The sequence below is a fragment of the Arachis duranensis genome, chromosome 3 (assembly GCF_000817695.3).
Source record: "Arachis duranensis cultivar V14167 chromosome 3, aradu.V14167.gnm2.J7QH, whole genome shotgun sequence".
Lineage (NCBI taxonomy): Eukaryota > Viridiplantae > Streptophyta > Magnoliopsida > Fabales > Fabaceae > Arachis > Arachis duranensis.
In genome coordinates, this window is record NC_029774.3 from 4,327,794 (window position 1) to 4,342,657 (window position 14,864).

The 14,864-nt window shown below is 33.6% G+C and overlaps 2 protein-coding genes and 1 pseudogene across 5 annotated transcripts; 1 reads left to right on the forward strand and 2 right to left on the reverse strand.

Annotated features, from left to right (window-relative positions):
* The first annotated feature begins 3,121 nt into the window (after window positions 1-3,121).
* LOC107476671 (BTB/POZ domain-containing protein At3g05675-like) lies at window positions 3,122-6,330 on the forward strand (annotated as a pseudogene).
* Window positions 6,331-7,010: 680 nt separating this feature from the next.
* Window positions 7,011-10,122, reverse strand: LOC107476674 (uncharacterized protein At1g01500). 3 transcript variants are annotated; one of them, XM_016096529.3, is made up of 3 exons: window positions 9,620-10,122; window positions 8,040-8,826; window positions 7,011-7,441 (listed from the first exon to the last, which is right to left on the reverse strand). In XM_016096529.3, exons 2-3 carry the CDS (start codon window positions 8,739-8,741, stop codon window positions 7,214-7,216), a joined length of 930 nt encoding a protein of 309 aa, XP_015952015.1. In that variant the 5' UTR covers window positions 8,742-8,826; window positions 9,620-10,122; the 3' UTR covers window positions 7,011-7,213. The 3 variants fall into 3 exon arrangements, with proteins under 3 accessions (XP_015952015.1, XP_015952016.1, XP_015952014.1); XM_016096530.3 differs by lacking the exon at window positions 9,620-10,122 and adding an exon at window positions 9,433-9,552; XM_016096528.3 differs by lacking the exon at window positions 9,620-10,122 and adding an exon at window positions 9,213-9,380.
* Window positions 10,123-12,151: 2,029 nt separating this feature from the next.
* Window positions 12,152-14,755, reverse strand: LOC107476675 (protein NONRESPONDING TO OXYLIPINS 2, mitochondrial). 2 transcript variants are annotated; one of them, XM_016096532.3, is made up of 3 exons: window positions 14,572-14,755; window positions 14,276-14,394; window positions 12,152-12,572 (listed from the first exon to the last, which is right to left on the reverse strand). In XM_016096532.3, exons 1-3 carry the CDS (start codon window positions 14,712-14,714, stop codon window positions 12,553-12,555), a joined length of 282 nt encoding a protein of 93 aa, XP_015952018.1. In that variant the 5' UTR covers window positions 14,715-14,755; the 3' UTR covers window positions 12,152-12,552. The 2 variants fall into 2 exon arrangements, with proteins under 2 accessions (XP_015952018.1, XP_015952017.1); XM_016096531.2 differs by lacking the exon at window positions 12,152-12,572 and adding an exon at window positions 12,691-13,053 and having other exon boundaries at window positions 14,572-14,753.
* Between the last annotated feature and the right edge of the window lie 109 nt (window positions 14,756-14,864).

A 14,864-nucleotide genomic window follows, 5' to 3' on the forward strand; every position in this document is an offset into this window, starting at 1 on the left:
AGTCAAAGGGGATGAGGAATTTTTTTGAATCTTGGTGTGAGCAAGAAGTGGTGAGAGTGGGAAGGAGAAGGTGGATAAATTGTTAGTTTGTAATAGTATGGGTGATATGGAGAATTAGAAACCAATTTTTTTTTTAAAGAAAGGATATATCGTGGGAGAATGCATGAGAGTTTATTAGGTACCACCTAAAAGAATGAAAAATTCTTAACAAAAAAAAAAAGAAGAGTAGTCAACTATTGTTTAAGGTTGTTTAAGGGGCAACAAGTAGTCTAGGACCGAATATGAATATTGAATATGAATTTTTTTGTGGATTTGTGCTGAATATGTTGCTTCAAAACAATGTATGACAGTGGGTAGCTATCTTGTGAATGCTGAGAATAAAATTGTTGTGCTTTTAGTGAGTTTTTGAATGCAAATTCTAGAGTTAATGCTTTGGTGGAGTGCATTGAAATTCCGTTCAATTCTTACTAGAGGAGTATAGTGCAGTTCTAGAGCGGGTGATTTTCAACACCAATGAAGCAATGTTGATGAGATGGGCCAAAGAAAAAGGAGATAACCAGGATCCAGAAAATTTTGATAGTGGGGACAAAAAAAAAGAATATATAATAATAATTTCAATATATATACACAGTAGTTATTTTCGATGTAAATATAACATGATTAGTTTTTGTAATATCTAATTTTACAAATTAAAACACTAAAATAATCATTTATAAATAGGGTAAAGTATATTTTTTGTCCTTAAAGTCTGACAAAAGTTTTAAAAATATCTCTAAATTTTATTTTATTTCAATATTATCCCAAAAGTTTTCGATTTGCATCAAATATACCCCTAACGGCTAATTTTTCAAAAAATTTAAGATCGATTCAACAACAATTTTATAAGAACATCCCCTCAAAAGAAGCAAATCAAGCATAATTTTCATGTATTATTGTTATATTGGTCTTAATTTTTTTAAAAATTTAGCCTCCGAGGGTATATTTGGTGCAAATAAAAAACTTTTGAGACAAAATTGAAACAAAATAAAATTTAGAAGTATTTTAAAAACTTTTGCCAAATATTGGAGACAAAAAATATACTTTATCCTTATAAATATCTGTCTTTTTATATAGGATAATGCTACATATTCATGTTTTTTTGTTAACCAAGTCCAATCAAATTTGTCTAAAACAACAAAAATCAGTTATGAGTAATATTATTTTAAATTTTATTGTTTAGCTTGGTTAGACTTAGTTCATAAAAAGACTTGGATGTGTAATATTTCTTTTACATATATATATAAGTAAATACTTATTTAAAAATTTACTTCTTATACAATTAGAAGCCAATTCTTATTTAGAGTCATACTTGAAAAAGTTCTTTCAATTAATGTAGTTGTTACAGAAAAAAAATTAAAACTAATATAAAAAAGGATAAATAATACTCTTTTGAGTTGATTTCTAAGAAAAAATACAAATTTTATTTAAATTGAGAATTGATCATTCTAATGACATCTAATATGAAATTTTTAAATTGACTATAAAGTACCAAAAGTTGAATAAAAAATTATTGTGGGGTCAAATTTAATAATTTAGTGAGGACAAATAAATATTATTATCATATACTACTCAAAAAAATTTCAAATCGTAGTGGGAGTGACTGCCCCCACACTCATATACATACATCCGTCCCTGGAGATAACTATTAGAGGCTGAATGTTAAAAGAAATAAATTGAAAAATTTTCTGCAAAGTTTCAATAATATTAAGGTTCAATATGCTTCACACAAAGAGTTCAAATTCATAAACAACTAGAAAAAAAAATGGTCAATAATCAGAATGAGAATAGAAAAATCTTGTGGTGGTAATGAAAAGTTGTGTGATCACCAAAATTATTTTTGTGTGCAACTATGGCATTGATAATAGAGATGTGGTCTTTTATTAAGTGCTGGAGACGGAATATTGTAATAAAAGATGAAGATAACATAGCAAGAATTATTGTAACTCTAGTATTTAGTTGGAGAACTTACTTTTTGATTTGGCATTAGTCCTTGAATTAGGTGTGATGTTTTTGTATTTGGGACATTTTAGTATTAGTAGTGTTGTCCTATTCTTGATCATTATTCTTGATGGCAATGTCGTAGGGAATATAATTGAGATGTAGAATTTGTTGTGTGTCTTTTTTTTTTCTTTTTGGGTCGAGTTTGTTACTCAACAATCGAAAAAAAACTAATTTAATAACTAAAATGTGTCACATGATAATTTTTTTATTAAAGTTGAGAAGATTCTCAAAAATTAATAAACTCCCTTTCTACATTTTTTTATCTATCTCTCTGTCATTTTTTATTTCTTTCTAAACTTTTCACTTTCTATATAATTTATAATTTATATTTTATATTAATAATTTGACAAACTAAAATGTATCACTAGATATTTTTTTATTACAATTAAAATAAAATTTCTCTTTTCAAAATTAACAAATTCTGTCTCTCATTCTTATTTATCTTTCTCTCTCTTTTTTCTCATTCTCTATTTTTTTCTACCTTTTTATTTTACAAAAAATAAAATTAGCAAAATATAATATTGTGATTAAAAGTTAGAATTAAGATTCAATTGTTTTAAAAAAATAATTTTGAGTTAATCTTATAATTATTAATATAAATTTTTTATGCTAATATCTAATTATATTTTTATATGTATAGAGAAAAAATATGTTTAAATAATAGGTATAACAATTAATTATTTCTATTTATACAACAGATTTAACATATAATTAAATATAAAAATATATACATTGAATTTTTTTAAATTTAAGATAATAAATGTTAAAATGAATTATTTGTAAAAAATTAAACTTTTTCTTATGAAAAATAATAACTTATTTAATTTTTTTCTAGAAGATTTTTAGCTTCTTAGCCAACGATCTTTTTGTAAAAGCAATTTGATTTTATAATTTTTTTGTGTCATAATTTATAATATCATGAGAAAATTTATATAATTTTAAAAGATTTATATTTCTGTAATATTATTACAAATAAAAAATACTAATACTAAAATGTTGAAAATATTTTTTTTTTGGTTGAATACGTGGCATTAATACAAGATAATAATAAATAAAACAAATAAAAAGACACCGTTCATGTCCCCTGCGATCGCGTTCTTTCTTCACCGTTCTCGATCCATTTCCATTTTCTACTAAAAAAAAAAATCATTTCATTTCAATCCATTTTTCTTGTTCCGTCTCCGACAAATGTTTCCCGGCGCCGGCGTTTCCAAGAAGAGGCAGCGCACCACCACCACCGCCGCCGCCGCCGTTAGTCGCCATTCCTCCACCATAGCTAACTCTTCATACTCCGATAAAACCCTAACCGAAGTCTCTCAAGACCGCCTTCACCGTTCCCCGAGCACCACAAACGCCGCCGGGGACGCAGCCGCAGCTGAAGTCTTCTTCAACGACTCGTCCACCGCGGACGTCGTCCTTCGTCTCTTCATCGACGCTGTCTCCCCCCTCCTCGATCTCCGACCTCCACGTGTACCTCCACTCCTCCGTCCTCCGCCGCTCGAAGTACTTCTCCGCACTCTTATCCGACCGATGGATCTGCCACGTCCACCCTCCGCCACCGGAACACTCCTCCGCCTCCACCACAACTACTTCCGACGAAGAAAACGAGCTCTTCCGCCTCAATCTCGGAGTTCCTCCCACACCTGGCTCAATCCGATCGCATCTCACGGTGCTTGAGCTTCTCTACACCAACGATTTCGCTACCGCAATCGACAGCGCCTCCACCGCGCTCGATCTCCTCCCGGTGGCTCTAGAACTTCTCTTCGAGGATTGTGTCAGGTCATGCGTAGGGTTCCTTGAAGCAGTTCCATGGACGGAAGAGGAAGAAAAGCGAGTCCTGAGCCTGATCCCGTTCCTCAGCGAAGAAGAATCGAAAGAGCTTCTCGCCAGGGTTTCACCGGTCGGAGAAGACTCTTCCGAGCTCATGCTTGAAGGCCTGATCTCCTCTGCGATGAACAATTACCAGAACACAGCGTTCGTGAAGGCGTTCGTGGCGAAGATCCTAAGAGATTTCTCGTCTAAGGAATCGGCGAAGAGAGTTTTGGAGAAGGCGTTCAAAACGAGCTTGTTGACGGTGAAGGAATCGTTGGAGGATTATTCGAGTCCCGTGTTCAGAGGGGACCATAACGAAACTGAGGCTCTTCAGAGGTTGAATCTGCATAAGGCTTCGACCAATGGGAAACATTTGCTGTGGCTTGTGGAGAGGATGATTGAGCTGAGGGTGGCTGATGCTGCTGTCAGGGAGTGGAGCGAGCAGGCCGCTTTCACCGCCGATCTTCAGAGGGCGTTCCGCGATGATGCGTGGAGGAACATTGTGCCTGGCCTCCCTGCTGTTGTCCTTAGGTGTACTTGCAAGCTCGCTAATGCTGTTAGTGCTGGCACTATTCTGGCATCGAAGCAGGTACCGTACGATTCGTTTTAGACTTATAGCTCTTGCATTTGCATTTGCATTTGCATTTGGGATATTGCTTTCTAATGTATGGGAAGTTACATTAACAATTGTTTCAATTACATTATAATTGCTGTTATTTTGAAAATTTTGGGAAACCATATGCTACTAAAGAGGTTGCCATTGCTATTGTGATGTGATTGTGGTGACTGTTGTAACATTATTATTCACGCTGCAATTAGGGTTGGGGGCAGCAATTTGCGATTTGAAACCATGTCACTAATGTTAATTCTATGACATCATCTGAAAGTTTCATTCTACCGAGGTATTGTTTGATCTTTGATGATCTACCTGGTGTTTCTCTAGGTTATTCGAATTGTTAGGTACTCATGACTCTAAACAGGATTTTTCTGTATGTGCTTGAATAGTTGAGCATATTGCTATGGTTATGACTCATGATGGTGCTTTTTGCGTGAGGTCAAGGAGTTGAGTAGTTGTTGCTTTAGTTCTCTGATTTCAGCTCCGGTTTATTTGAAAAAGTGTGTGTTAGTAATAAGGGCTGTTGCTTGTATAAAACAGACGGAATAATAGGAATTAGTTTCCTCCCCATTGGCAATGGGATGTTAACCAATTTGTGAAAATGCTGTCTGAAAAGAGTAGTCTATGTCCATTAAAATCAATGCAGTTAAAAGGTAACAAAAAGTTCCTGAGGTGCCAGGGGGCTCTGCACTTCTTGATGGTTAGGCTTTACCCTTTTGGTGGGACATGCATTTGGTGCCTTATTTTACATTACTGCTTTATCTGAGGAATGTTTTGGTGCCATATTGGTAAATCCTCCATCTTACTCATTGTGAATCTACAGGGGTATAAATTATAATTGTTTGAAGGTTAAAAAAAATAGTTAGTTGTTGCATTGTTAGTTTCTGTCAACATTTCAGTTTTCCATTTTATTACGAATATAATGCTTCAGCAGTTAAGTTGCATCGAAAATTCTGGAGAGATATGTGTATATTTAGCTGTATTCTATTTGTGGTGCATATCATTTTGGTGCCTTTCATCTTAAGGGTGTGTTTGTATGGGGTAAAAATAAGGAGTTTACTTGATGAGAGGTTTAATTTGAGACTAATTTCAGTTGTGATCTGCATGCCTTCTCTCAGGTACTGTTCGGCTTCCTAATATTGTTATTTCATGTTTCAGATTAATTAGCTTCCATAAGTTACTACTGCGTGATATTCCAAATGTTAGTTTAGAAATATCAATAGTAAGCTCGAGTATTCACATCCCTCTTCTTTGCTTTGTTCAGGTTAGAAGGAAACTAGTAGAAGATTGGCTTCCCGTTTTGGTGGTTTGCAAAGATAATGTTTCGCCAATATCACCCAGCAATAAATCGCTATATCTGGAGCTGGAAGAAACATTTCTGCGGATCATATCCACACTGCCTATGTCTGATGCTCAGGAACTGTTGCAGCGGTGCCTAAGCTTTTCAACCCGAAACGTTGAAGATTGTCCTCACTTGGTGACAGCATTCAACACCTGGTTCAGGCGTGCCGCCCAACCTCTGAAACCAGATAGCTCTTTTGATCAATAAGAGACATGTTTCCGTTGCTTGCACCTTCTTTTGGTTGCCTTCTTGTCAATATTGTGTATATGTCCATGTCCATAACTAATTCATGTTCAGGAAGTTGACCATTAACATTGTACATATGAAGTAAATCCAGCTCAGTCCTTGCAGCGAGTCTGGAGGTGTTAGCCTAGTTCTTTGATGCAAAGGGTTTAGTAGGTTATGGGTTAAACTGTGCATAGGAAACTACAAGTCCAAAATGAAAATAGGACCCTTGATTTGACCCATTTCAAATAAGTTGGTGTTTTCTAGCTTTGAATAGAGAACAGTTTGAAGATAATCCGATTCTACATTATTTCAAATTTGCAACCTTGAAAAGGAACTACTTTTTTGTTTGTCCGTTGCAGATCTTAGCTTAATTCACTTGTATATCTGTGGTTTTCATGAATGACTAGAAGCTAGTTAATAACGTGACTGGCATATATTAATTTAAACTGAAGAATGTTACTGTGGTTTTGATGTGAATTAAGCGTAATTGGCGAGTTAAACAAGAGCAATTGTCGCAAGAGCTATTTAGTGATCATTTTATGTCTACCTCAACCTCAACCTCAAGCAGATGGGATAGAGACATTTGCAGGGATCAAATTTTAACCAACCAATTCATTTGGATTACGAAGGAAGGAAGGTAGGTCAATCTCGTGAATATACATACCTTTCAAGAGCAACTAGCAAAGGGAATGAACCAATAGCGCATTGTTTGTTTTGAAGCAAGTGGTCAGTCAATTCAATCCGTCAACTATTTTAATTGATGTTAAGGTGAGAAAACGTTGTCATCCTCGAATTGGAAGTTAGCATAGCAAGGGAAATCAATTTTGAGAAAGTCACAGAAATAACAGCCACCCATTTATGGATCAATTTCCTCTTTATTGAAGGTTGATTGTTATCATCACTAGGCAAATCCAACAATGTTATTACCATCCGAATGAGTTGAGGATTAAATAACAAAAAAACTCTTCCTGCTTTAAAAGAGAAAAGTCACTAAAAATAAACTATATATTTTACATATACATCAAACAAGCCAAACAGAACAATTATTTCCTGCACTCGGTTGGAAAAAACATTAACCTGTTGTCTTTGGATTCAGGGAGGGTGTGTACAAAAGGTAGGTTAGTTGACTTTGGATCAACGGGGAAGAAGAAAAAAAGATAATAAAAAAGCACCAATTATAATAACCGTCTTCTGAAGTGGCGAGTGGTGCCTTGGTAGGTTTTAACAAGTAGGCCAACTCCAATGCCAATTCCAAGACAAACACTAAGTCCAATACCAACTCCCACCCTCACACCAGCATTGAACCATGATAGTTCTCCATCTTCACCATCTGCATATGCTGTTCTCGGGTACAGCCCGTTATAATAGTCGTCTTCTGGTTTGTCGCTAAGGTAATCTGGGTCCTGCAGGATTGATAGACGAGTACTAAGAAAGGACGGTTTGTAATTTGCAAGTAAATGGGAGATTCCTATTCTAATTTGTTTGGTTGTCAATTTTCCAATACTTATCAGGGGAAGGAATTTCCACAATGAGCATGTGGTGCTAATTAATTTACAACAAGTGCTCAAGGAGATGGGACCAAACTACTTAAAATGAAGGTGCAGGAATGAATGTCATCCATATCTTGACAGCTATATCTCCCTCGACGAAATGTATTCCGTCTTAGGTTTCAAATGACTCCTTGAGGTCCCGTTTAGTTCTCGGAACAGAAGTATAGAGACATGAAAACACAAACCTGCTTAGAGAAGATAAATACAGAAACAAGAAATATCTATCTATGTCCCATGAAAATTCATAATTTTCTTATCTCGTCTGCGTCCGTCTTTTCTATCCTAAGACAATTAACAAATTCAGCCTAAAAGTGCATTGAGGTGGTAAAAACAAGGTCAGATAAAGCAAAAGCAAGAATAAGGTTAACCGCGCTGACGAACCAACATAGCATGATAGTAAATAGTATAATTTGAGATACACAAAAGAACTTATGTGGCAAGCAATAATTACCTGCAAAGCAAGTGGTGAATAAGCATCTTTCCCATTTTCACTTGCATCATTCTCAGGAATTGCATCCAATGCACTTTTCCTTGTATATTTCTTCTGAGAACCGAGCTGCAGGGTCTTTGTTAAGATAATTGGAGTACCCGAGCAGGACCCGGCAATGTAGACCTCAATTGTAGGTGGAGCTGAGTCTCGGAACAGGAATTGATTCTCCTTAAAGAAACCGGTGCCGGCTATTACATCTGACTCACAGTTCATACTCCATTTTTGTCCGTTATAGCTTGATTCCCTAACAATACCGTTGCTATTACTTAATTCTAGAACTCCGGAAAGAAGCAGAGCATCTTTATCAAACACTTGAAACTTCACATTGCCACACATCCTTATGCTATCAGTGCTTACAAATGTTACTTCTTCCGATTTTCTGTCAACCCTGTCCCTTTTGAGAAGGGTTGACACCCCATCAGAATATACACCAGCACGAACTCCATTAACTTCGAGAAGGGTATCCGGATTCAAAGGAACATGATTGAGTGTGAGAACCTCAGGAGTGGATTGATCAAGCTCACACTTACAAACTCTTACATAGAATACTCTTATGTCGAGCCAAGGCAACGATGGCTTCATGGAGGGTTGATACGAGTGCCTCACGACGGCATATCCATTATCAGTTACCCCATTTCCATTGGCCTTACAAGAAGTCTCCATTGCCAAGAGAGTTCAGTTCTCCTCCCTACTCCAATTCCTTCATTTCAATTGGATCAATGAACAACTCTTTCCAAGTACTAATCCACTGAAATTAAGTCAAAGAGGAACAAATTCAGCTCAATTCACAGGAGATTTTGGAAGACTAAACAAAACCAACCAGAACAAGTTCATAAAAGAACACACAATTAAATCTAACAAGAACTAATGCAAAAGAACATAATTCCAACCCAACTTAAGAGCCCCAACCAGAACAACACTGGCCATACTAAAAAAACCAACATAGTTTCTTGAGAGACAGAACCCAATTGAGGAAGACATAGCAAACACACTCAATCAGATTAAAAGACAACAACCAAAAGAAATGGATTCAGCAAACAAACTGATGGATCAACAAACAAAGAATTAAAAGAAATCAGATTAGAAAAAGATATTCATGCAGTGGAGAGCACTAAAAAGAAGCAAGTAGAAAACCTTGGGAAAGAAGAGACAAAAAGAGGATAAGGGGGAAGTGTAGATGATAAATTTAGAAACTCCTCGAATATATTTATGATTTATCTGTTCGGTGGCTAAATCTAATGAAAGCACTCTCCGATTATCCAAAGAAAAATAAGAAATTTAACCACAAAGCACACAGTGAAACTAAGCAAGCAGCAGCAGAATTAATCCCCAGATGAAAAAAAAAATCCCGAACCAAAAATCGATCTTCTCTTGATGGAGAAGTTTGACCCCCCAGAAAGATGAAATAGCCGGTGAATAACGACGCACAGAAACGTTCGTCACAGGAACCCGACAAAACCATCACTAGCATGAGTTAAGTAACGATGCAAATACAACCCCCAAAAAATGATTACTTAACACCAACCACTAACCCCACTTACCGCAAAATATCTTGTGTCCTCAGCTTAAGCAAAAAAGGAGATTAAAAACGAAAAATCGAATTTTTATTATATTTGACAACAAAAGGAAGCTTTTTGAGTCAGACCCAGAATCTAATTCGGAGCTGAGAATTCAAAATCCAAATAGCTCAGAAAAATTCTGAGAAACGAGGATTCTCCCCTTGGTGTTGGGATCAATGAAACTGATACCAAAAACCAAGATAAGAATCTCGGATTCTATGATAAAATTGATAGTGAATAATCCCTCAGAAATTATAAATCATGGGCTGGCACTTATGGTGTTTATGGGTTGAAGTGTGAAGAGAAGAAGGTTTATTTGGAAAAAATGGTTGATATTAATGAAGATGAGTGTGGGGTCCATCGTCATATGAGAAATTGCAGCATTTCTCAAAGTCTTATCCAACAAAGGAGAGTGTGATTTATGGAGTTTGAGAATTCAGAGGAACCGTTAAAATTGGAGAGGTGAAAACGACATGTTGTGTTGTGTCGTAGGTTCGTTTTTTCAGTGGCTGTAGAAAGTAGATTACTTGCAAAGTTGCAATTGCTTGCTAATATTATTATGGATACCTCAAAATTTGTAACAAAAAAAATAAAAATCAATGTATCTTCTTTTTCTCTTCAGGTTAGGCACTTGTCTTTTTCTCATAAGATCCTCTTAAGTTTTTTGTTATAATTATCTGGTGATTACAGCTACCTAAAAAATGAAAAATAAATACAAATTGATCACTCTGTTGTGAGTTGTGACCGATTTATAAAAAATTCATAGAACTTTGATCAGAGGAAGTATAGAGAATTAATGGAGTATCTATACAATAATAAAAATTTAGAGATGTTCGATTCAGTAGGATATCAAATGTTTATTATTCCTAATATCTGGATGGTTATTTTGAATAGTATAAGTGTATTGTGTTTAAAAAATTAGTAGTATTTTACTTAGATGTTTATTTTTTAACTCATATTAAACCAAATAAATAGCCTATTAGACACATTATATAAATATTCTATTGGTTCTTTAGCGAGATTTGATTGATTAATATCTTTAGGATAAATAATTGCAATAGCAATGTTTTTTTAATAAAATTTGTATAACTTGTTATTTTTTTATAATAATTCATCCTGGTCAATTATAACAATTTTTTTTTTAATTTAAATCAATTGAACAGTTTTTTTTTCATGTATTTAAGTAAATATTAGAGATTCGAATATTATGTTTATATAATTTATTAGTTAAATATTAAATTCTTATATAAATCAGATTTTAAGTAGATTAGTTTTTAATTGGTTCAATTTGAAAATACCAAAAAAAAAATTAGGTTTAACAAAGATTTCAAGGATTAGGACATGTACTTGGTACTTCAAAGATGTTTAGGGATAAAAAGGGGCCAAAACATGGAAATAATGCATTAATGTCGGCACTATGCAATGCATCAGCAAAGGCATAATCAAATCAAAATAAAATTAAAGGATAAACTCTTCTGTATGTTCTTTGTCTAGAGACAAAATAATTATCTCTTTTATTTTTTAGTTTTAAAATAAGTTTTATTTTCTAAAATTATTTAGATACAATAATTTCTAATGAATCTAAAAGGTAAAACAAAATTTATTTTGAAACGGAAAAAATATCTAAATAAAAAAGATATATAACCAAAAAAATAATTACTATATATTTGTATATTTATGTATGTTATTTAATATAATTTAATATATATTTTATACAAGTGATTAATCAAATAATTAATCTTTAGATATAGTAGCAAGATCACATCAATAGGACCCCAAAATATTTGATGATAGAAGGATTGAGTTGACACGTGTTGGTGGAGGTGATTGTGTTGAAGATTGAGGAGCAAGAAGTGCAAATTGGATCACCTTTTTACGTAAATGGACGAATGCATTGCAACGTGGTTGTTTTTGGCTCAATGTTAATGTAAGTATGTAACACTCATCACAAAACAATGAACAAAGCCATGTGAAATGGGCTACCACGATTCCAATGCCATTTATTTATTCTTCCTCAAAGTAGGAATTATCCAATTCATTGCCATATTATATTAAAATATTAATGTTTGCAAGACAATAAAAAATTAATTTAAACATTTTAAGATAATTTTATTTAATATTTATTTATTTATTATTGTAAAATAATTTGTATAATTTTAAATATATTAAATATATAAAAAATTATTAAAATTTATTATTTTAAATCGTCAATTAATTATTAATATTTAAGAACTTTCTAATATTTCTCTAAATATATAATTACAATATTATTTATATACAATTATAATATTATATTATATAAGATCATTTTAGATATCACCTTAATATTATTGTATTAAAAATGACCTAATCACATTACTTTTTAGCACTTTGACCTCGTATTAAGATTATCATTAGTAAAAATTTTAAATCCTTTACTTTAATGGATACATAAATATTTTAACTTCATCCAAAAACTTAGGTACTAAACTAAAACTTCATCCATTTTTTTTACTATTAATGAGAAATTCTAAGTGAGGAATACTTTTTATTTATTTTTGCCTTATAATTAAATTGATACTAGCCAAGTCTTCTCTTCTTTTTACACTAAAAATGTTGACCTTACATTCTCTTAATAAAAACCAACAATCATCTAAACACACCAGCTAAGGCCATAATTAACAGCATATATATGACAAAGAAACAAGGGAGTTATCCTATAAAGTATAAAGAACAATTAAAAGAAAGAGACTGACAAGTAATCAAACTTACTCCCCCTTAAAAGAATAAAAGTTCCACAAATAATTCATAAAACTTGTCACAAGGAAATGAGAATAGATAGAAGGAATAATATGATTTTGTTAAACTAGATTGTGATGCTCCATAGAGAAGGGAGAGAAGATTGAAATGATGGAATCCTTTTAGTTTAGGCTTTGTCACCGAGGCACTGCAAAGTCTAGCATACACATCAATGGAAAATATAAAATTACAATCAGCCCAAGTTTTAAAAAAAGCATAGGTGATTATGTTTGACCTCAGTAATGCATCCCCTTCAAATCATTAACACAAAAACAGACACATAAAACATTGAAGGAAGGTTTCAATGAGAACAAAATGCAAACAACATAAATGTTATGAGATCATTTGAGCATATATGGAAAAACTTACATCTCTTATTGGTAGTCCTTCCAAATCCATTCAAGAAAAGAAAAGGACAAAATGACACTATAAGCACATTGGTCATGTATTAATTATCAGGGAAACAAGAAAATTCAATTGTACAGAGTCTGCACTTGCAGCATAATACAATGGCCAAACTTTCAACTTTCAATATTTAGAAAAGAAAACCTACAAATTCTCTCCTTTTTTTTACCCTCACTTTTTAGCTTTCATCTTGAATGGATCCAGCAGGGTCTGTCACAATGTTTTTTCAAGTCCTATACAACAAAGTAAAAGAACATGTCAGGATGAGAATGAAGAAGACAAAAGGCAATTACTAAAGCTGGACTCCCATCTAACTGTGTTACTATTACTATGGGGGTTTTTGTATGGTAGGTATCTCTTTCACTAGTAAATGAGTTTTCTTAAGGTTAAAAAAAAATCAGTTTTCACATATTTGTATAAATTTAATAAGATAACTTAATTCTTTCCGAAAGAAAGAAAAGGGAAAAACAAGTTTTCGGCTATATAAAACAAAGAAAGTCTAACCTACAAGCTTGGATCCCCTACATGTATAGTTTGATTAATTTCCACAAATAATGGAAATTCAGAATGCTAAGAAGGCATAAAACTTCTTATTCATGGCCTAGGCACCCCATATATGTATGTATTCGATTCAATTTATCTATGTTCATACCAACCAAGGTAGTCTAAAATTTCAGACTGTTTTGCTAACATAAAATGTAATCCTAATAGATAACAGAACATGATGATGTTGACTCCTTTCTTGTCCATTGACAAGATAGTGTTAAGAGTAAACAAATACAATAAGCACCAACAACTATTCAAGCAAGAATTTTTAAGAGAGTAAAATCTATGGAGTTTGAACATTTGTATTTAAACGACCATATTCTTCACAATTCATAATTATGTTAAGAGTAAATTCTGGCCAGCATGTAACCAGCAAAAGAAAAGTGAGTAATCCCACACCATTAGATGGAATCTCACACCATTAAAAACATCATTGATGGTTACTTGATGGCTACAAAACACAAAAGTTGCTGGCCCTCTAGCACTCCTCTTCTATTAATTCCATATTCTATGTTCTAAAAGCTATCAAAATACGAAATGGATAACATTCCATCACATACCAAATACAAAACCGGCATAAATGTGCACTCCATTCCAACACAAAGCTCAACCCCACAATGCAAAAATCGATTTTCCACCAAAAAAAAAAAGAAAAACCTCAATCATAATAGTGACTCTGTTTCTTCTTACCATCAAAAGATCAATCACAATATACCAGCATTGTGCAAACAGAAATAGATAATTCGATGCACATCCATTCAATCATTGCTGATTCATATGATGACATATATAATGAGATAATAACTAACACATTTAAGAATGCATGAAAAACTACACTTAGTTCCATTCCAACCTCTCATAACAAGCAAAACCAAAAAAAGGAATATTCTTTTTATTTTAAGTAGGTACCTCTAGAAAGCAAGCTCCAGCAGCTGGAATCAACAGCAATATTGGAAGTGAGTCTTGCATTTGCAATAGCACTGTGAAGTGGCATCAAAGACTCTAAGCTTCCAATAACAGACAAAACCCTTCAAAACCACACCAACATAATCAACACAACTTAACCCCAAAATGAAAGCTTTTTAATTCAAAATTATTCCAAAAAAAAAAAAAACACATTTTGAGCTCATCTTACTGTAATAAAGGAACAAAATTGAAACTTGAAAGCAAAAGAAACACGGGGAAGCGCAGTGTTGCAATTGTACCTTGAAGCACGAGGAATATGAGTTGAAGAAGGCGAAGAAACCATAAACGGAGTTGAAGATCTCTGAGCGAAGCTTCTAGAACGATTCGCGAGCGTCCTTGATGCCACTCTCACAGCTGATTTACACAGCATTGTGGAAGCCATAGCACACTGCTAAGCTTTTTCTTCTTGTTCCTATCAAACCCTTAAACCCTAAATCAGAAAATAACGTTCAAAAAACATAATTGGGCCAATTGGATAGCCCAAACCCAAAAAATTCGGGTCATTTAAGTCCGACCCGTTTTTCTTCCAAAC